The 22326-nt window shown below is 43.8% G+C and overlaps 1 protein-coding gene across 1 annotated transcript; it reads left to right on the top strand.

Moving 5' to 3' along the window:
• Positions 1-1692: 1692 nt before the first annotated feature.
• DSCC1 (DNA replication and sister chromatid cohesion 1) lies at positions 1693-21877 on the top strand. Its single transcript, XM_084803022.1, has 9 exons — positions 1693-2297; positions 4909-5077; positions 8157-8291; positions 10819-10909; positions 11806-11944; positions 12990-13042; positions 13614-13768; positions 15721-15869; positions 21627-21877. The coding sequence occupies exons 1-9, from the start codon at positions 2098-2100 to the stop codon at positions 21733-21735; spliced, it is 1200 nt and encodes a 399-aa protein (XP_084659148.1). The 5' UTR covers positions 1693-2097; the 3' UTR covers positions 21736-21877.
• The last annotated feature ends 449 nt before the right edge of the window (positions 21878-22326 follow it).

Below are 22326 nucleotides of genomic sequence, written 5' to 3'. Positions count from 1 at the left end.
ACTTGTCCTCCTGTGTGCAATCACCTCTTGAGGGATTTCACCTGGGAGGAGGATTCCTGTTTGGCTGTCTATAAGAAGGCTCTTTGGAACTCGGGAGAATTCCACTGCCACGGCTGCTGCTGCGGCTGCTGCTCTCTTAGCACGAAGGACCTGCTGTGTACTGTGTGTGTGTGCGTGTGTGTGCATGAGTTAAATCCGCAGTCCCTTGCCCTCGACTCGGTACCGCGGTGGTGCAGGCGTCACTTGGAGGCAGAACTCCAGGAACAGTTAAAGGTCATTTGCTGAAAGCTAAGGTCTCATTAGCATAAGGTGGGTGTTTCCAGGAATCCCCAGGTGCACACAGAACTAAGGGTTGAGCTTGTAATCTTCCTGAGGCCTATGTGACACTCCTTAGAAGATCTGAGTCCTCCACATCAGGTAGAGAGGGAACCCAGCTGAAAAAGGGAGTCTGTCCTCTTATACTGAGCTCAGAGGCTGTCTGGAAATGCCAGACTTTCTTCTTAATAGCAATCTCCCACAATTTTAACAAGTCGTTGTGAAATCCTACCTCATGTGTTTTATAATTAATTGATTAAATTAAATTATTTCATTGAAAGAGCTTCACGAGGGCTGGGAAATATAAGACCAGTGGAAGAATAGCTGCCTAGCTTGTGTGACACTTGGGTTCAGTGTTCACTCAAAAACAAACAAAACAAAGGGAAAAACAAACACGGCAGAGAGTAAGCCAAAGTGATGGGCTCAGAAGCAAGTTTCTTTTCCTGTTGATTACTCCTCATTTTCTATCAAAAGTGAACTTGAAAACCAGAATTCCTCTTCTCCAAAGCGGGTCATGAAAACTAAGACCCCACCCCCTACCTCCAAATCCAGCCACAAAACCTGGGAACTTGGCTCTAATTCTGCCCTATCTTTCTGTGGGACAGCTACACATGAAGTATTCTCTGAGGCTGGAAAGATGGCTCAGCTTTAAGAGCACTGGGTGCTCTTCCAGAGGACTTGGGTTCAATTCTTAGAACCCACACGGTAACTCACAACTGTCTGTAACTGTAGTTCCAGGGTATCTGGTACACAGACATACACGCAGGCAAAACCACCAATGCACATAAAATAAGATTTTTTTAAAAGAAAGAAAGAGCTGGGCTTGGTGGCGCACGCCTTTAATCCCAGCACTCGGGAGGCAGAGGCAGGCGGATCGCTGTGAGTTCAAGGCCAGCCTGGTCTACAAAGTTAGTCCAGGACAGCCAAGGCTACACAGAGAAACCCTGTCTCGAAAAACCAAAAAAAAAAAAAAAAAAAAAAAAAAGAAAGAAAGAAATTCTCTGATCTCACTTGTTCAATTGTAGGCTGCCATTCTAGCAGGCTGGAAGATGGATTCTCTGTTAAAGTGTTTGCTATGCACGCGTGAGGAACCAAGTTTGATCCCCGGCACAGAAGTTCAGTGAGAGACTCTGCCAAAAAATAAAGTGGAAAGTATTTGAGAAAACAATATTAATATCTGGTCTCTGCATACAGACACAGAGACACAAAGAGAAGAGGGGAGAGATCGTACAGCCCCGGTGAATTCACACACACATGCATTCATCCTAATACGATTTGCACTAAACTGGGCAGAGCGATTTTGGAGCCAATATAGACTAAGCTGGATCCAGGCTGTGCCACCACTGGCAAGCATCCTCTTTCCTTTTGCATGAGGGGATCACCAGGATCCCTGAGTTACGGCAACGGGTTAAAGAAATTCTGCACGCAAATAGCTCATCACATGATCCACCACAGCAGGCAAGAAGAGAGCTTTGGCGGGAAAGAAGGGGGGCGGGCACAGAGCAGCGGAAGGGGTGGGTGCAAGTTCCGAGCTCGCAGAACATCTAACACGACCTCCCTGGAGTCCTAAGCGGGAAACCGTGTTACCCCTCAGCAAGCTGGGACTTGCTGCAGTGAGTCCACTGTCCAGGCACTCAGACAGCGCATCCGGACGCTTTCCGACTTTCCCGGGACACGCCTCGCTCCGCCCCGGAAACCGGCTCCAGTAGATTTGGCGCGCTTTTAAAGTCCCGGGAGTTCGGGTCTCTTCGGGCGAGGACACGCCCCTCTCGGCGCTGCGGGATGTCCCCGCCGTCCGCTCCACGCAGGACCCGGGAGGAGGTGGACGCGACGCTGCAGGTCGCCAAGATAAACGCCGCGGAGCTGCTGCCCACCGTGCACTGTCTGAGCTTCAGCCCCGGGACCAGCGGCGCGGCGGCCGGCGACTTCTGCCTGCTGGAACTGGAACCCGCACTGTGCCAGCAGCTGGAGGCCGGGCATAGGTGAGCGGGGATCCCGGGGCTCGGGATGCGGGGACCCCGAGCCTCGCCCACGCCACCTAACTGCGGCGTTTTGTAACCAGAGGAACTCAGAAAAGTGGAACTGGTCCAGAGAGGTGCTTTGATTGGGCCCTACAGGCTGGTGGGCGGAGGCTTAGCTTGCTGTCGTCGCCCGCCAGGAGGAATCCATGCCTCTGCTAGACTGACTTGTTAGTAGGATTCCGCTGAGCTTGGAGAGGGGTGCCAGCGGGAGAAAGTAAAGAGGGGCGCTCCAGGGCGTTTTGAAGGCCTTAGTAGTGATGCTAGGGACTCTACAGAACACTTAGTTTATCTCACAATACAGTGCAGTATCTATATAAAGAATTCCTGCCTGTCACTTGGGTAGGTAGGACATATGCGACAAAAGGTTAAAGCCCAATGAAAACTTGGTTGGGGCCACATACTAAATTGTTTATTATCCCGGTTCAATTACAAATTAATGCCCAAAACCTTGGATTTTAAAACCGGGGGGCTCTGGCTGGGAACTGGTCTGGGTTTAGTGGTAGAGTGTTTTTATGTTGTAGGCGTCAAGCTGTAGGCTGGATCCCCAGTCCTGCGGGATGCTGGGAGAAGATGAAAACTGTGGGCTGCCTGAAGAGATGAATCATATAGTTAAGAGTACTTGTGGAAGCTGATAGGTGGAGGCGCACACCTTTGATCCTAGCAGATGCAAGCAGAGGCAGGCAGCTCTCTGAGTTCAGGCAACCTGGTCTACAGAGTGAGTTTCAGAACAGCCAGGGCTACACAGAGAAACCCTGTCTCGAAAAACAAAATGTTGTGTATAGCTTATTTTACTTAATAGAAAGGGGAAGATGAAAGAGAGATAAGCATGTTTTTTGTTTAGCTCACAAGTGGGGGGATGAGAAAAAGACTTGTGAGAGAGCAGGTGATGTTTATCCCCTAAAAAGTCAAACCACTGGGGGTGGTGGTGGGGGGAGAGATTGGTTGTTAACCAGCTGAAAAACATCCTTGAACAAACTCTAAGAGGAGATATAAATGTGAGCCAAAAACAAGAGGCTGCGCTTTTGGAGACTTGGGATAGTTTTGGCTGTTCATCACTCCACTTAGAGATGCTCCTAGAGAGAACCGCTCAAGGGAAGGCTTCAGGCGGTTCCAGGTTCTAGTTGCTCCAGGTTCCAGGAGAAGAAACCAAGCTGGTTACCACAGGAGAATTGTTCCTCGGAACTGGTATCCTAAAGGTTTCATTATTGTATTCTTTTTTTTATTAATTTATTCAGATTACAACTAAATTGTTATCCCATTATTGTATTCTTTTTGTTGTTGTTGTTGTTGTTTTGTTTTTCGAGACAGGGTTTCTCTGTGTTAGCCTTGGCTGTCCTAGACTCACTTTGTAGACCAGGCTGGCCTCGAACTCACAGCGATCCGCCTGCCTCTGCCTCCCGAGTGCTGGGATTAAAGGTGTGTGCCACCACGCCTGGCCTCATTATTGTATTCTTTAATCTTCTTTTCCTATTGTTTAGGTTAGTCGGTTTATAAGTGAGGTACTCTCTGTTAATATGTTTGTAATAAAATATATTTGCTGAGAAAATTGAGCCTACAACAAAACAAAACAAAACAAAAAGGTACTTGGAGCTAAACGAGCCTTCCTCCTCAGCTGGTTTTGGATTAAGAAAAAAGAAAAGAAGGACTTCAAGTGTGAAGGATATTTTCTTTGTTCGCTATCATTTTCTTTCCTTTTGCTATGTTTGCTTGTTTGGTATTTTGTTTCATCATTTTAAGAAAGGATCTTAAGTCGATTGGGCTGACCTCATCCCCACCAGGTACCATTACACTGTGTGGCTGAGGATGGCCTTGAAACTTCTGATCCTTCCTCCCTCTCCTAATGCTAGGATTGCTAGTGAGTGTCACCGTGGGCCCTTCAGACAGCCGAATGCCCCAGCGTCATGCCTAAAGCAGCTGGATAAATCATCTTCTGATTTCCTCAGCATGTTTGTGGTGATATTTGGCCTCCTGGTCTCCTTGAGTCTTTCTTGCGTGTATTTAGTTATTTGTCCGTGGTTAGGTACCAGATAGACAGACAGCTCTCTCTCACATGCCCCCGTTATTCTACGGAGTCCATCATTGTACGGTGCAGACCTGTATCGGTTTCTTTGCTCTTCAGCTTATAGAAGGAAAAGTGTATTTGGGTTTATGGTTCCAAAGAGGTAAGAGTCCATCATGGTGGAAAGTATGGCAGCAAGCTGCAGGCGTGCGGTGGGAGGGGGGAGTTGAGGTTACGTCTCTTATGGGAAGCACAAAGGTGAGAGAATGAACTGGAAGCAGGCAAGGCTCTGCTCACCCGCAGAGACATACTTCTTCCAGCAAACCTACACCCGCTAGGCCTTCTCAATTATCATCCCCAACTGGGGACCAAGGGATCAAATGCCTGAGCTGTGTTGGGAGTTGGAGGATGGGTGGGAGATATTTCTCTTTTAAAGCACTGTAGGAGCAGCCTTAAGGCTTAGTTTTAAATCAAGAAGCCAGAAGATTTGGGAATTATTTAAATCGAGATATCACATCCACTAGAGTCTCAATAAGCTGCATCTTCCCCACCCCCACCTCTCTTTACCTGTAGTTTTGTCATTCGAGGAGATAAAGATGAACAAGCTGTGTTGTGCAGTAAAGACAAGACCTACGACTTGAAGATAGCGGACACGTCCAACATGCTGCTTCTCATCCCTGGCTGCAGAACTGCAGAGCAGCTGAATCGGGAGGAAGCAGAGAGGACCATTGTTCACACCGAGGTAACTGTACCTGAGTCTGAGAGTGGCAGTTGCGGTTCCAAGCTTGCCTTTGGGCTAAAAACTTCCGGTGTTACGATTATGTGCTAGCATGGGGGAAATCTAAAACTCTCTTTACTGAAGTTTGAAGTTTCTCAGCATTGTTTTAGTTTTGTTCGAATTTGTGGATTCTCTTTTATTTTTCCACTTTGCCTTTCCCTGCCTCTCAGACACATCCGACTTTTCTCTTAATGTGGTTAAGTTGGCTATGAAGTATTCGTTTTTGTTTTTATTGTTGTTTTCCTTTGCTTTCATTTATTTATTTTTTTTTTTAGGTTTTTCAAGACAGGGATTCTTGTGTATTCTGGGCTGTCCTGGGCTCACTTTGTAGACCAGGCTGGCCTCGAACTCACAGAGATCCACCTGTCTCTTCCTCCTGAGTGCTGGGATTAAAGGCGTGTGCCATTACACCAGGCTTCTTCTTCTTCTTCTTTTTTTAAAAATAAGATTTATTTACTTAATTTTATGTATATGAGTGCTCTACCTGCATGTACACCTGCATGCCAGAAGACAGGGTTTCTCTGTGTAGTCTTGGCTGTCCTGGACTTGCTCTGTAGACCAGACTGGCCTTGTACTTACAGAAATCTGCCTGCCTCTTCTTCCCGAGTGCTGGGATTAAAGGTGTGCACTACCATGCTGTCTAACTCATTCTTTTTAAAAAACAAAATTATTTTGTTTTTTTATTTTGTAAAAATTTTATATGTGGGCGTGTCTTGCCTGCATGTATGTCTGTGAACCATGTGCATGCAGCACCCTTTGGAGAGCAGGAGAGGATGTCAGATCTCACTGGAACTGGACTTGAGATGGTTGTGACCTGCAGCATGTTCTGGCAATCAAACCTGGATCCTCTGGAAGAACAACCAGTTCTTTAACTACTGAGTCATCTCCCCAGACCTAAGTGACCCCTTCTTAAAGTTTCACTTATTTTTAGTAAATTATGCTGCAGATACGTTTTGAAAAATGAATCCCTCAAACCATTACATTTGGTAATATTTATGAGGTAGAGAAATGAAAAAATTTGAGGTTGGAAGGAAATTTCTTTCTTTCTTTCTTTCTTTCTTTCTTTCTTTCTTTCTTTCTTTCTTTCTTTCCTTTTTGGTTTTTCGACACAGGGTTTCTCTGTGTAGTCTTGACTGTCCTGAACCAAGCTGTCCTCTAACTCCTAGAGATCTGCTTGCCTCTGCCTCCCGAGGGCTGGGACTAAAGGCCTGCACCACCACACAGTCGGGGATGCGTTTCGTTCCTTTGAAGTTAGGTTAGTTTGTTGGTACAGAGGCAAGGATAACGTTCATTATTTTGGAGAATGCTGAAGGTGTTAACAAATAAGAGTGTCCAGCCTGTCTTGGGTGTCACACACACCAGAGGTGAAGCACGGCCCTTAATTCTCTCAGGTTAGCTACTTCCTAAAAAATACAATCGGGGAAGACAGAACAGAATATGCTGGGAAGTTTTAATGCCTTATGTGGTGCTTGAAGAGAGGAACTCTCAGTAAATTTCATGTATATTTGTGATGTATTTGTGTGTGTGTGTGTGTGTGTGTGTGTGTGTGTGTGTGTGTGTGTGTAATGGAGTATCATGTAGCGTCATGTAGCCCAGGCTAGTCTTGAACCTTATATAGCTGAGGATGACCCTGAACTTCTGTCTCTCCTCCTCCCAGCTCCCAAGTGCCGTGATTATAGGCATAGACCACCAAGCCACCACCAAGCTAGTAGTGGCTCAGGGTCAAATCCAGGGCTTTCTTGCATGCCCAGCAAGCACTCCACCAACTGAGCTACCTTCCAGCATACTGTTTTAGAGTTTTGTTTTTGTTTTTTAAGATTTAATTATTTATTAAGTATACGATGTTTTGCCTGAGTGTACACCTGCATGCCGGAAAAGGGCACCGGATCTCACTATAGATGGTTGTGAGCCACCACGTGGTTACTGGGAATTGAACTCAGGACCTTTGGAAAAGCAGGCAGTGCTCTTAACCTCTGAGCCATCTCTCTAGCCCTAGAGTTGATTTTTTTTGAGACAGACTTTCTGTGTAGTCCACGCTGATCTTGAACTCTTGATCATATCTCATCCTCTTCCAAGTGCTAGGACTAGGCAAGCACTTTACTACCTGAGATATATCCCTAGCTGTAGTTGGCTACTTTTATTCCCTTTTTTTTTTGAGACAAAGTCTCACTATAGATCCCTGGCTGTCCTGGAACTCTATGTATAGACCAAGCTGGCCAGGAATTCATAAAGAGCCACTGCCTTTTCTCTCCTAAGTGCTGGGATAAAAAACATGTGCTTCCAGGCCAACCCTGTTTTCTTTTTCTGTTTGTTTGTTTGCTTGGTTTTGGAGGTTTTATTTATTTTTATTTTATGTGTATAGGTGTTTGCCCTTTATGTATTCTATGCACCACCATGTGTACCACCAGGCTTGGCATTTCTCTTATTTATTTTGTTTTTGGTTGTTTCCATCTAGTTGGTGGAATTGTCACCATCCCACTAATTTTTTTCTGGTAGTTTTACAGTTTCTAGAGTATTCTTGAGACATGATGTTCAGGTATTGATCATCATTTTGTTGGGAGGGCTTTTTCTTTTTCTTTCTTTGTTTTGTTTTTTGTTTGTTTTTGTTTGTTTGGGTTTCTCTGTGTAGCTATGGCTGTCCTGGACTCATTTTGTAGACCAGGCTGGCCTTGAACTCACAGTGATCCACCTGCCTCTGCCTCCCGAGTACTGGGATTAAAGGTGTGTGCCACCAAGCCGGGCTGTTTTTGTTTTTTGAGACAGGGTTTATCCATGTAGCCATGGCTGTCCTGGACTCACTTTGTAGACCAGGCTGGCTTTGATCTCACAGCAATCCACCTGCCTCTGCCTCCCTGAGTGCTGGGATTAAAGGTGTGTGCCACCACTGGGACCACCTGCACCACCGGGCTTTTTCAAAGTAGTTGAAATGGCTGGAAATGTCTCACAGCTTCCTTTTGTGTGTTCTTGAGCAAAGATGGCTCTGTAGGGATATTTTATCTTTTGCAAAGGTCACTAAAGGCTTGTGTTGCATTGCAATTTCTAGATCTTCGGTTTCTCTAATAATTATTGGGAATTAAGAAGATGCAGACCTAAATTAAAAAAACTAAAGAAACTTCTAATGGAAAATACCTACGAAGGCCCTGACAGCCATAAAGAAGAGGATTCAAGCCGCTCAAAAGTAAGAAAAGTATTTCCTGGTTTTATTTGAAATTTTAAAATGTAATTAATTTTCGTAAAAACTTGCTGTTGGGGGACGGGTTAAGAATCTTGCTGTGTAGACTTGACAGGCCTGGAAGTCACGGCCATCCTCCTACCTCTGCTTCTTCACATGCTAGGCTTATAGGTGTGTACTACCATAACTTGTTGTTATTGGTAACAGTTTTAGGTTTGTTTGTTTGTTTGTTTTAGTAGCACTAAGTTTGTGCTATAAAAGATTCAAACATAAAGCAATCTGGCTAGATAGAAAGTGACATGCGGTCCAGGGCTCTGCCATTTCAATGTCCTCCATTTCATGTGACCTCTGAAGAGGAGGCCTGGACTGGCCCTTGTGATCCCAGTCTCACCTTGAGTGGATTAGAGTTTACCAGGTCAAAAAAAGCTGAGCAGGGTTGGTCAGGTTAGTGCGTGGATGGGAGACCACATGGGACTAGGGCTTTACGCAAGTATGTCAAGTGATACATCACTGTGGTTTCAGCATCCGCTTCCTCCTAAGTAGTGATGCTCACATCTTTCTTGTTCTGTCTTTTTTGAGACGAGATCTGATTGAGCACAGGCTGGCTATGCTATGTAGCTGAAGATGGCCTTGGAATTCCGATCCTCCATGGGGCACACGCCCCACCCCCACCCCCACCCCCCAGAGCTTCTCTGTGTAGCCTTGGCTGTCCTGGACTTGCTTTGTAGATCAGGCTGGCGTGGAACTCACAGAGATCCGCCTGCCTCTGCCTCCCTGAGTGCTGGGGTTACAGGTGTGCGCCACAGTGCAGTTTATTGGGTACTGGAGATGGAAGGCAGAGCTTCATGCATGCTATGAAAACATTCTTCCTGAGTTGCACCCCTAAGCCCTGATTGTCTACTTTTGTCTGTTTTGTTTTGTTTTTGTGTTTTGGAGATTTTATTTACTTTTATTTTATGGGTAGGGGTGCTTTGCCTGCATATCTGTCAGGGCACTGTGTTTGCAGTACCCATGGAAGCCAGAAGAGGGCACCATAGATCCTGAGAAACGAGTTATAGACAGCTTTGTGACCCATCATGTATGTGGGGGCTGGGAATTGAATCCTGGGTGCTCTGGAAGAGCAGCCAATGCTGCTTTTGTTTTGTTTTTGAGACTGGGTCTTTGTTTGTAACCCCAAGTTAGTCTTTCTACCTTAATACTGTTCCTGAAGGCTAGGATTTTAGGTGTGTGCGCTCAGCTTTATTGACAATTTATGTATCTTTGGAGAAGTGTTCATTCAATTCTTTTTCCTCATTTTTAGCTGTGGTCCTTACTTGTCTTTCATATAAAAAGGAAGGATATAAGCTAGGCACAGTGGTGTACACTCAGGGAGGCGGAGGCAGGTGACCTCTGTGAGTTTGAGGCTAGCCTGGGCTAGAAAGAGAGTCCAGGGAAACCAAAAAGAAGAAAGAGAAAAGAGAGAAGAAATAAAATAAAATAAAGGATATATAGTCTCTCTTGTTTTGTTTTTGTTTTTGTTTTTGTTTTTTGTTTGTTTTTTCAAGACAGGATTTTTCCGTGTACCCTTGGCTATCCTAGACTCCCTTTGTAGACCAGGCTGTCCTCGAACTCACAGAGATCTGCCTGCCTCTATCTCCTGAGTGCTAGGATCAAAGTCCTGTACCACCACTGCCTAGCCTAGCCTAGAACTCCTGGTTCCCCTTCAGAGGACTTCAATCACAGGTGTGTAACACCATAACCAGCAACAGTATTCTCAACTACAAAATGTTTATTTATTTATTTTTTGAGACAGCGTTTCTCTGTGTAACAGCCCTGGCTGTCCTGGACTCACTTTGTAGACCAGGCTGGCCTTGAATTCACAGTGATCCACCTGCCTCTGCCTCCCGAGTACTGTGAACTAACTACAAAACTTAATTTTTTTTTTTATATATAAAGTCTTGTTTGTGACTCTACTCTTTATCATCATTTTCTTCCTCCTATTTTTCTTGTTCTTTCTTTGTTTTTTAGTTAGGATCCCACTGTATAGCCCAGGCTAACTCAAAATTTTCTTCCTTTAGCTTCGAAAGTGCTAGGATTACAGGTGTCTCCCACCACACCTGACTATATCTTTTCTTTTGTTGTGTTTTTAGTGTCCTATTCAAGAACCCATTTCCAAGAGCAATGACATCAAGATTTGCCCCTGTTTTAATACATATTTAAATTTTGTATTATGATAATTATGCATTTACAAAAGAAACTATTAGTGCTTTAGCCAGCTCTATTTATTTATTCTCCAAAACTCAAAAAGAAAACTGAGAAAGTTATAGGTTCCAAATCATTAAAAATATGTACCTAGGGGCTGGTGAGGTGGCTCAGTGGTTAAGAGCACTGTCTGCTCTTCCAAAGGACCCAGGTTCAATTTCCAGCATCCACATGGCAGCTCACGACTGTCTGTAACTCCAATCCCAGGGATTCTGACACCTTCATACCAATGCAAATAGAATAAAATTAAGTACATTATTTTAAATGTATGTATCTATTTTGTTTGTTTCAGTATACAACTGAAGATTTACTTGATCAAATTCAGGCAAGTGAGGAAGAAATAATGGCCCAGTTACAAGCCCTAAATGCCTGTGAGATTGGAGGTAGTGTAACTATTGCCGTGCATAGTGATGGAACTATATCGTATGCAAGGGAGAAGCTTGGGGGACCATTCGCCATGTTGCATGCTTGTTTAATTTCCTTTCAGCCTCAAAGGTAATAATGTTAGAAGCAGAAGAGCACTTGCTGAGTAAGCATGAGGCTTCATGTTTTTATCTCACCACATAACCACACCACACGTGTGCGCGCGTGCACGCGCACACACACACACACATACACACAGGCACACCCTCACCTCACAATGATATTTGCCTTTCGGATATAAGATAGACTATAAGATGATCCTTACATGAGGTCAGTCTGTCCGTGTGTCAGCAGTGACATCTTAACTCCTCACTACATTCCCTTTAAAGGTTCTTAAATATCAAGTAATCTGATCAATTTTTAAAATAGGTAAGAAAATTAAGGCCTAGCAAGGCGGTGGGGTGTGTGTGTGGAGTTAGTGACAGTCATGACATCAGAATTGTCATTTCTCCTGTGAGCTGGCCTCCTCTTCCTCCTTCTTCTTCCTTTGTGTGTGTGTGTGTGTGTGTGTGTGTGTGTGTGTGTGTGTAGGGGAGGGGAGGTAGAAAGTGCAAACAAGGAAAGCCTAAAACTTTATTTTGATAGAAAAAAGAATTTTGCCGTGCGAGCACGTTGTTTTCAGACAGCTGCGATCGGAGGAGAGTTATGGTCAACAGTTTCACACCACCACCGATGACGTCAGGCCATCCCTCGCAGAGGGTCTCTTCCCAGGGGACTCTAGATTGTGTCTAGTTGACAATTTACAGTAGTCACCACAATGTCTTATGGGTAACCTGGGTGTTACTGCTTTATTTATTGACTGTCTAACCACGTCACTTCAGTGTCCTTTGGTAAGTTTGATATTTGGAATTTGTAGGTTACTGGAGGATTCTTGAATTTGATTATGAGATCAAACTTTTGAATCATGTCACTCAGCTTGTGGATTCTGAGTCTTGGGCTTTTAATAAAGTTCCCTTGACTGTATGCCTGCAGGAGCTTGGACCTTTGGAGCCAGAGTGAGTATTTTCATCATTTGTATCTGTAGACTTCTTTCAGACAATGGGCATTTTTCCCCCGCCAGACTAGAAGTAAACTGAGGGCATAGTACTTACACTGAAGTCTGATGTAGAAATTTTGGGGGCAGGGGATTTCGAGACAGGGTTTCTCTGTGTAGCCTTGGCTGTCCTGGACTCGCTTTGTAGACCAGGCTAGCCTCAAACACACAGCGATCCACCTGCCTCTGCCTCCCGAGTGCTGGGATTAAAGGCGTGCACCACCACGCCCGGCTCAGAAAATTTTTTTTAAGTCATTATTTTTGTTTTATGTGTATGAGTTTTTGTCTGCATGTATGTGTGTGCACTGTGTACATATCTGTTGCCTGCACAGGTCACAAGAGGGCATCAGATCCTCTGGAGTTGACTGATGGTTCTGAGCCACAAAGTGGGTGCTGGGAGCTGAATCTGGTAAAAACATCAAGTGCTCTTAACCTCTGAGTTGTTCTGTAGCCTCGGGCAGGGGGATTGGGGTGGGGAGATTAAAACTAGAAAGGACTGGGGACTTTTGATCACTGGGGTGAAAACCTCTGCATTATCTTTTCAACTTTTTATCTTGGTCACAAAAAAATTAATAGTTGTATTTGAGCTATTGATAACAACAATATGAATATGAATTATGACTACAAAAATTCATGCAAAAACTATAGAACAAGCCTTGCCATATAGCAGTTTCCAGAATATTCAAATTAATTCTTTTTTTTATTATTTGTTATTTATTTATTTATTTATTTTGAGGCAGGGTTTCTCTGTATAGCCTTGGATGTCATGAACTCCCTTTGTAGACCAGATTGGCCTAGAACACACAGAGATCTGCCTGCCTTGTGCCTTCACGAGTATTGGGGTTATAGGAGTGTGCCATCATGCCCAGCTTTTAATTAGTTCTTAAGTATTATTTGCCATCAAATTAATTTGATATTTCAAATTCTTAATTTATATCTAAGTTTATAGTTGGCAACTGGGTTTAAAATATCTATAAAATGTTTTCTTGTATGTTTTAAATTTTCAGGGAAATGATAGAACACTGTCTTAAGTGCTATGGAAAGAAATATGTGGACAACGGTAAGAACAGGAAAGTATTCTGATGTGCATGTTAAACTGTGTGATGAACCACTATGTTGGTGTTAATAAGAGCCATGGGACTTTGCGAGGGGAGCAGAGACACGTGATTCCTTCCAAGGCACTCTGTTGTGGTCAAGGAAGTGCTGATAGTTTACTGGAAAATAAGGAGATAAAGTGTCAGTGAGATGGCTTAACCAAGCCTGATGACCCGAGTGTTATCCCTGGGACAAAGTGAAAGTTGTCATCTGACCTCCACATTCATGCAGTGGCACATGCAAGCCCACACATATATATGCATGTACACACAAATAAATAAATATGCCATTGAAGAAGGAGGAGGTTGGAGAGATGGCTTAGAGGTTAAGAGCGCTGGCTGCTCTTCCAGAGGTCCTGAGTTCAACTCCCAGTGACCACATGGTGGCTCACAACCATCTATAATGAGATCTGGTGCCCTCTTCTGGCCTGTAGGTATATATGCAGACAGAACACTCATATACATAAAAATAAATAAATAAAAATTTTAAGAAAAGAAGAAGATGCTGTCTGAACCTGCCTGACACCATTTCCCTAGGTGAAGTCTACTTTGAATTGGATGCTGACAGAATCTGCAGAGCGACAGCAGAGATGCTGCTGCAGAATGCTGTGAAGTTTAATCTCGCCGAGTTTCAGGAAGTGTGGCAGCAGAGTGTTCCCGAGGGAATGACAACCCGGCCTGAGCAGCTCAAGGTAAGGTTGTTAGGGATGGTACCTGGGGTTCCAGGAGAGGAGGGTGGTGGGTGGGTGGGTGGATGTCTGACTAGTGGCGTGATTCTTCTGGAGCTGACTGGGGAGCTGCTTTATTTTCCTAGTCACCCCTTAGGGGTACAGTCTCCATTTGCTCCATCACAGAGTCGTCTAATTCCCCCAGTACTTAATAGAGAAATACTTTTACTGGGCAAAGTATCACTTTAGTTGTTCTGAAGCAAAGTTGGGAGTTTATTGTACAGACACATTCACTTTATTTTTTATTTACTTATTTATTAGGCAGAGCTTTATGTATCCCAGGCTAGCCTTGAACTCTCTATGTAGCCAGAGGTAGCCTTAAACTTCTGATCTTCCTAGCTCTTCCTCCCACACATGGGCATGTGAAGCCACTCCTGGTTTTAAGCAGGGCTGGGGATTGGATGCCGGGCTTCGTGAATGCTACCTAAGCACTCTACCAAAAGTTGGAGTTATGAAGAAAAAGGTGTTCGCATAGATTTAATCACAGGTGGGAAGGGAGAAACGGGAGCGTGTGGCTGAAGCAAAGGACAGTTGCTGGGCTGCCAATAGCATAGTCAGTAGAGTACTTGCTTACTATCCACGAAGCCCTGAGTTCAATGCCCAGCACCTCATAAAAACATCAAGCATGGTGGTGCATGTCTGGAACCCAGCATTTAGTGTAGAGGCCAGAGGATTAGAATTTCAAGATTATCCTTGGCTATATGGTGAGCTTATGTCAGCCTGGGCTAGAGAAGACCCTATCTAGAAAACAAGCAAACAAGCCGCAAAGAATACTGGCCAAAGAGATAGATGAATGGGGGAAGATGTGTGAAATGGCACAAGAGATAAAAGTGCTTGCCACCAAACCGAACGATCAGAGCTTAATCTTTAGGACTCACGTGATTGGAAAAAGAGAAACAACTCTCTTAATTTGTCGTCTGATTTCTACCTGTGTGCTGTCACATGCATATGTCCCTTCTCACACACACACACATACACACACACACAGAGAAAGAGAGACAGATGGACAGATAGAGAGAGACAGACAGAGACAGACAAGAAGAAAATGTAAAACAAAACCAAAAAAGAAGTAGATAGTGGGTGAAGGGTAGGGAAATCCCAAGGCTTTAGCATCTATAGGGATTCCTGACCACTTAGATACAGGTTTGAGTACCAGAATCTAGGTTACCTAGGTTTCCTGCTTCCCCAAGGCAGTGAGAGTGGAGCAGGTATCCTCTGTAATGTGGGTCTGGGCCTCAGAAGAGGCATCTGAGTAAAAGATGCAAATGTTACAGTCATGAGCAAGGGCACCGAAGGCTGTAGGGTGAGGTTACCCAGGATGGGAGAAGAAAAAGGTAAGAGGATTGGGTGGAGATCTGGGTAAGACAAAAGAAGACAGTTATGTCAGAGGTGGAGGCTGATGAGGAAACAGCGATGGACATTAGCAAGAAAATAGGGCTGGTAAGGCCATGCCAAGAAGCCAAGGAAAGGGCTTTCTGCATTTGGCTATGACTGGCCATTGGTGACATTTGGCACTCAAGCTATCTTGGTTAACTGGGGGCAGTGGCAGCAAACGGCTAAGAAATCACAGCTTAAAGGAACCCTTTTGTTTGTTTGCTTGTTTTTCAAGACAGGGTTTCTCTGTGTAGCCTTGGCTGTCCTAGGCTCACTTTGTAGACCAGGCTGGCCTCGAACTCACAGCGATCCACCTGCTTCTGCCTCCCAAGTGCTGGGATTAAAGGTGTGCGCCACCACACCCGCCTAAAGGAACTCTTTTAATGAAGAGAGCTGCCTGTGGGTCTCTGGATTGAGTTCCTGTAAAGTTTCATGGAGGTGGTATTTTAAATTCACTGGGCTAAGCCTAATGGTAAAAGAAATATTTAAATTTGAGATCATTACTTTAGCTGCTTTTTCCCCCCCAAACTTGTCTCTTGTAGGGTTTAGCACTGGTGGATAGAAATTCAAGGCCAGAAATCATATTTTTACTCAAAGTAGATGATTTGCCTGAGGGAACACAGGAGCGCTTTAATAGTCTGTTCTCTCTAAGAGAAAAGTGGACGGAAGAAGACATCGCTCCGTATATCCAGTGAGTAATGCATGCAGAGCAAGGGATGACGGTGTTTTTTTAAAATGTGGTGTGGGGTTTCAGATGTGTGACCAGTACACGGCCCTGCTGTGTATTCTCTGAGGACACTGTGCTGTCCCTGGAAACTTTCTCAGGTGGTTTACTCCATCACTGTCTGATATCTCATCCTGAAGGTGGAGTAAATGTTATCTTTTTCCCTTAACATTCCTCTTAATCATTTCTCTGCTCTCTTTCCTAGAAAATTGTCATTTTTGGAGGGTAGAAAAAAATATACCTTTGTCACAAAGGGAAACACCTCTTGTTGATTGTCAATTCCTGTTGGCTCTGTTTATTAACAATTAAACTTTATTAAACAACCCAACTAGTATATACAAGAAGGAAAAAAAGGTTAAAGGGAAAGAAGAGTAAACCTCTTGGAATCCGTTCGGCAGGACGGGTCCTTAGGTGTCTCTGTCTCATGAGCTGGTCTAGTCTCTTCCTTTTTCTCTGGGCCTTTTCCTTCTTTTTTTTTTACCTCTTGTTTTTTTCCTCACCACCTTTCCAGTCACATGTAAAGGGCGGTCTCCTCTTCTCTTTGAGGGTCAATTAGGAAAACAATAGCCATGGTGGGGTTTCTAGGTAGGCTTCCTGAATTTTAAGCCCAGGAAGGCTTCAAACAGTCTCTCACAAGGTATTTATGGTGTGTCTCAAGGGTAAAGCCCACCAAGACTGTTTTTACCTGTGACAAAGCTTAATCTTTCCCACACAACATTCCTCTTAATCATTTCTCTGCTCTCTTTCCTAGAAAATTGTCATTTTTGGAGGGTAGAAAAAAATATACCTTTGTCACAAAGGGAAACACCTCTTGTTGATTGTCAATTCCTATCTTTCCAGCTGCCTAAGTCATCTGTTTTTCATTTCTTTCTTCTCTTTTCTTTCTTTCTTCTTCTTCTTTTTTTTTTCCCCCAAGATATGGTTTCTCTGTGTAGCCTTGGCTGTTCTGGACTTACTTTGTAGATCAGGCTGGCCTCAATGCACAGAGATCTGCCTGTCTCTGCCTCCCCGAGTGCTGAGATTAAAGGTGTGTGCCATTACACCCAGCTTGTTCTTTTCTTCTTTATTGGTTATTTATTTAATTATTTATTTAATATTTTGTATGTGGGGGTATATTTGTGCACGTGTGTGTGTGTGTGTGTGTGTGTGTGTGTGTGTGTGTGTGAGAATGCCAATGCATGTATGCTACAATCATGTATGGAGGTCAGAGAACAGCTGGTCTTCACCTTCTATTTTGTTTGAGACAGGTTTTTCTGTTGGTTTTTGTTTGTTTTCTTTTCCGTTTCGTTGTTTGTTTGCTGCCTAGGCGAGGCTAGCTGGCCGAAGTGATTCTGGAGATTCTCCTGTCTCCGTCTGGGAGTGCTGGAATACAGACCCAATGCTATGGCATCCAGCTTCCTGTAGCTTCTGGAGATTGGAGCTCAGGTCCTCCCATTTGCACAGCAAGTACCTCACCTACTGAGCCATCTCCTCCCTAGCCTTGCTTTGGCATTTTGAAGCTCGGCCCCAAATAGCTCAGGCTGGCCTTCAGTTTGCTTTGTAGCTGAGTATGACTTTGAACCCCTGATCCATTACAGCTATGAGCTGCCATACCCATCTGCTGCCTCAGCTTGGTATAATTTTATTATTTCATTTTAGTCTCGAGACAGGGTCTCATCTGATAGCCACGGTTGGCCTCAAACTCATTATGTAGGTTGGATAGGTCTGAAGTTCATGATCCTTCCGCCTCGACCTCTCAAATGCTGGGACTGTGGGAGTGCACCAGCACACCTAGCTCTGAGTTATTCTTTAATGCCATGGTAGAGTCCAGATTCCCGAAGAGCAAGTTAGCCTTGATGTCTCAAGTTGGCCACCCCTCTCCCCGCCCCCCCCCCCAAATCCACTGAAAGGACAGTCGCTGTTGGCTCAGACCTCGCAGGCCATCTCTCTTTTCTCTACATAGGTTATGTTGTTGTTGTTTTGTTTGTGTGTGTGGTTTTTTTCTTTTTGTGGTTTGTTTGTTTGTTCATTTGTTTTTTGTGACAGGGTTTCTCAATGTAGCCCTGGCTGTTCTGGACTCACTTTGTAGACCAGGATGGCCTCGAACTCACAGAGATCCGCCTGCCTCTGCCTCCTGGGCACTAGGATTGAAGGTATGCGCCACCACTCCTGGCTTATTCTGTGATCTCTGTATCTCCTGTGTACATCTTCCTCCTCGATTCTCTCTCCCTCTTAAGTAAACCCTACTTTTTGCTGACTCTATGACCTACATCAGTAGCTGAAGTTCCTGGAGAAAAGTCTCCAAGGAGATCATCACACTTACACAGACTTTAGCCCAGGTCCTGGCCTGTCACTGACTCTCATGAAACCTTGCTACCCTCACACTTTCATACCTTTATCTTTCTATACCACTAATACCCTATTTTATCTTCAATCCCCTCACGTCTTATATACCCCTGTATGGTGTATAAGTTGTACCCCCTTTTCGTCTTAGGGTGCATTTGTATTTATCTGTGTGAGGGCGAGGGTGCATGTGCACACAGAGGCCAGAAGAATCAGACGTCTTCACCACTCTCTGCTTGTTCCTCTGAGACAGAGCCTCTCCAGGAACCTAGCATTTATCTTGGCTAGGCTCGAAGCTAGCAAGTAGTATGGAGTTTGCGACCCCTGGGAAAAGCCCATAGACTCAATCCAATTATAACTGAAAGATTTATTGATTGGCTGCTAGCAGGATGAACAATCTCTGAGCCAAATGTGGGTGCCCATGAAGGTGGGGTATGGGGAGGAGGACTTCTAAAGGGGGAAAACCACTTGGAGACCTCCAGTATCTATGCAAGCCAGCAAGACCATTCTGTTCTGCGAAGTTAAGTGATTAAGGCATCTCAAAACAATCTGTGGGTATCTGGCTTAGCACATTACAAAAGAAAAAAAATGCAGTTAGACATACGACAAGTAGATAATCATGGTTGTAGATTTTTGGTGGATGTCACTGAGTCAGGGTTTTGGGGAACTTATCGTCCAGGGACTGGAGTCAGAGACAAGCAGCTGGTACATACAAAGATGGGTGTGTAGCGTGAATTTGGAGCTTTAGTCATTACACAAACTCTGTCCATCTTCCTGTATCTGTCCTCTTGGAGCTGGGATGTTTGGGGAACCATTGGGTTGATATCATGAGTGTTGTGATCTACATTCCACACCTCATGTGTTGTTATAAAGAAAGAAAGCCCCAAATGTTCAATTTTACCATGAAGACTGAGGAGCCAGATGCAGGGGTGAAAGCCTGCTTAGCTCAGCGAAGCAGAGAAAACAGCCAGCTGACCTTCCTACTCAGCTAACAGCCCAGAAGGAAAAATCCTGTTCCTACTCCACTTGTGTTCCAGAAGGAAAAATATGTCTTAAATACCCTTCAACTCAATGTCCCTCCTTTCTACTTCCTCTATGTCTCTCTTGTCTGTCCTCTGGACCTCCTCTCATTTCTATGTTTTTTTCCTTGTTTACTTCCTGTCGATCTGGGTTGCCTGTTCTGCCCTTTGAACCAGGGTTAACTTTTATTTAATCATTTTTACAGAAAGCTCTTGGATTAAAGGTGAGTGCTAGGCCTGAGCCACATTACAAGCACTTGTTTACTGTAAACAAGAAGCTCTAGGGACAAAGGCTGAGCCACACCACAATTAGAAACAGGTTTTTACGGTTCCCAATCTCGGGGTTCACAATGGGATTACGTATCCTGCAACACTCATGATTGTGGAGCAAGTGCTGGGAGCCACTGAGTCATCTGCCCAGTTCCATTGTCCCTTCTATTGAGCCCAGTCCCCCCTCTGCACTAGAGCCATCTCTTCTGGCCTTTTCCAGAGTTATCTCCTTTCTCCCATATTGGGTCATCCTCATCACCCATATTCTGTAGTGTCACCCAGACTGTAAAGCAGCCCCGTGTTCTTTTCTCTCTATTGTAAGAAGTTTCCTGATTGAATTAGGCAAGTGCTCCACCGCTGAGCTATATTTTTAGCACTACTTATTTATTTATTTTATCTGGGGTAGAGGGAGAAGTGTGTGCTGTGGCTCATGTGTAGAAATCAGGTGACAATTTTTATGAGTTGGTTCTTTCTTTCTATGATATTTAATCCCAGGGATTGAACTCAGGCCATCAGGCTTGGTGGCATATGCCTTTATCTGCTGAGCCATCTCGCTTGCCCTTGTCCTTTTAAAACTTTCTTTCTTTCTCTCTCTCTTTCTGTCTTTCCTTCCATTCTTCCTTCCTTCCTTTCCTCCTTCTCTCTCCCTCCATACCTCTCACATTTGAGACAGACTTTTAATAGGTTGCTTTGGTAGGCCTGGAACTCATGCATATTTTACATAGAACCTCAATTCCTTCTGCCTCAGACTCCCAACAAGCTAAGGTTACAGAATTACAAACCTGTGCCACGTGGCCCAGCTATATTCTCTCTTTTGTTCATGTTTCTCTGGGTGCTTTTATCCCAGCCTGAATAAATGAAGTGACTTCCTTACTCTATCTTCGCAGTTGATGTTTTCCATGACTTACCGATTGTTAAGATTGAAAAGTAACAATATGGGCTGGAGAGATGGCTCAGAGGTTAAGAGCACTGGCTGCTCTTTCAAAGGTCCTGAGTTCAATTCCCAGCAACCACATGGTGGCTTACAACCGTCTGTAGTGAGATCTGGTTCCCTCTTCTGGTATACAGGTGTACATGCAGGTGTACATAATAAATAAATAAATCTTAAAAAAAAATAGTAACAATATAATGACTCTTCCTTGTTCTCACTGCCCAGCTTTCATAGTCACTTTGCCTCCATTGTTTAAAACTCAGGTCATATTATGCTTTTTCTGTTGTTTAAAATACTAATTCTAGGGGCTAGAGAGAGAGAGAGCTCAGTGGTTGAGAGCACTGTCTGCTCTTCCAGATGTCCTGAGTTCAATTCCCAGCAACCACATGGTTGCCCACAACCATCTATACTGAGATCTGACGCCCTCTCTGGCATGTAGGTGTACATGCAGGTAGAGCACTCATATACATAAAATGCGGCTAGTTTTGCATAATATTAACAATTAAATCACAAGCCCCTTCTGTGTACTTTATGGCCCTCTGTATCATCTCTTCCCTACTTAAATTATGCTTCAGTTTTATGTATATGAGTGCTGTGTCTTCATGCACACCAGAAGAGGGATGCAGATTCCATTACAGATGTGAGCCACCATGTGGCTGCTGGGAATTGAACTCAGGGCTTCTGGAAGAGCCGCTAGTGCTCTTAACCACTAAACTATCCCTCTAGCCCCAAAGTAGTCATCTTTTTTGTGGTACATAGAAAGTTCAAGAAAGGCAGACAGCCTAGACAAGCTCATGCTTGGCAAGCTTAGGATACAAGTTCGTTGACTCTAGATTCCTCCGTGTCACATTGCTTTTACTTCGAATTTAAGGATTACATGACATAGTGCAAATAACAGGGGACTTTGAAGTCATACACATGTGGTGGCAAAATCTGACATTTACTACCTGAGTTTGTTTCTTCATGTAAATACAGGGTTAACTGTCTGATTACACCTATTGTGAAGGTTAAATAGAATGACAGATGTATCTTCCTAGTTCAGTTAAGACTGAGACGCAGTTGCCACTGTTCTCACATATTAAGAAGATGGCTTTGGGGGGTAGTGACTGATGAAGTAAGCAGCATTGTATCATATCATGTTCCCTAAAATATTCATGGCATTTATTTATTTTTATTCCACAGAGATTTGTGCGGAGAGAAGCAAACTATAGGTACATTGCTTACTAAATATTCTCGATCGTCAATGCAAAATGGCATAAAGGTTTATAATTCAAGAAGACTCATTTCTTAAAAGAATGGCACGCTTTTTGAAGGGACTGAATTACTTTATAAAGTTGCTGGATACAGTAAAAAAAAAAAAAGAGATTCTTTTGCATGTTGTTATCCCTGTCTTTTTTAAAAATAAAAATTTACTTCTGGTTATTATGTATGTACATGATGTGTGCGCATGGGTATGTATGCTACTGTATGCATGTAGAGATCAGAGGACTTCCTTGTATTCATTTTCAGCTTCTTCCTTTCAGATTCAGGGATCAAACTCAGATTGTATTTTGTAACTGCCTGCATTATTTCTCAAATGCAATAGGATATTTTCATATCCTTCAGGTTACATTTATACAAAGCTCACTATATAAAAAATAAAAGCCGGGTGGTGCTGGTGCATGCCTTTAATCCCAGCACTTACAAGGCAGTGGCAGGTAATTCTCTGAGTTTGAGGTCAGCCTGTTCTATAGAGTGAGTTCCAGGACATCCAGGACTACACAGAGAAACCCTGTTTTGGAAAAAAAAAAATTCTGTACTTATATTTTGAAGTCTATAAAAATTCTATATGTACAAAGTTATGGTTTTGTTTTTGTTTTTAGTTTGTTTTGTTTTCTCGAGA

The sequence above is a fragment of the Acomys minous genome (assembly GCF_964271855.1).
Source record: "Acomys minous genome assembly, chromosome: 12".
NCBI lineage: Eukaryota > Metazoa > Chordata > Mammalia > Rodentia > Muridae > Acomys > Acomys minous.
The sequence above is the reverse complement of the archived record's forward strand: the minus strand, read 5'-3'. Positions and strand labels throughout refer to the sequence as shown.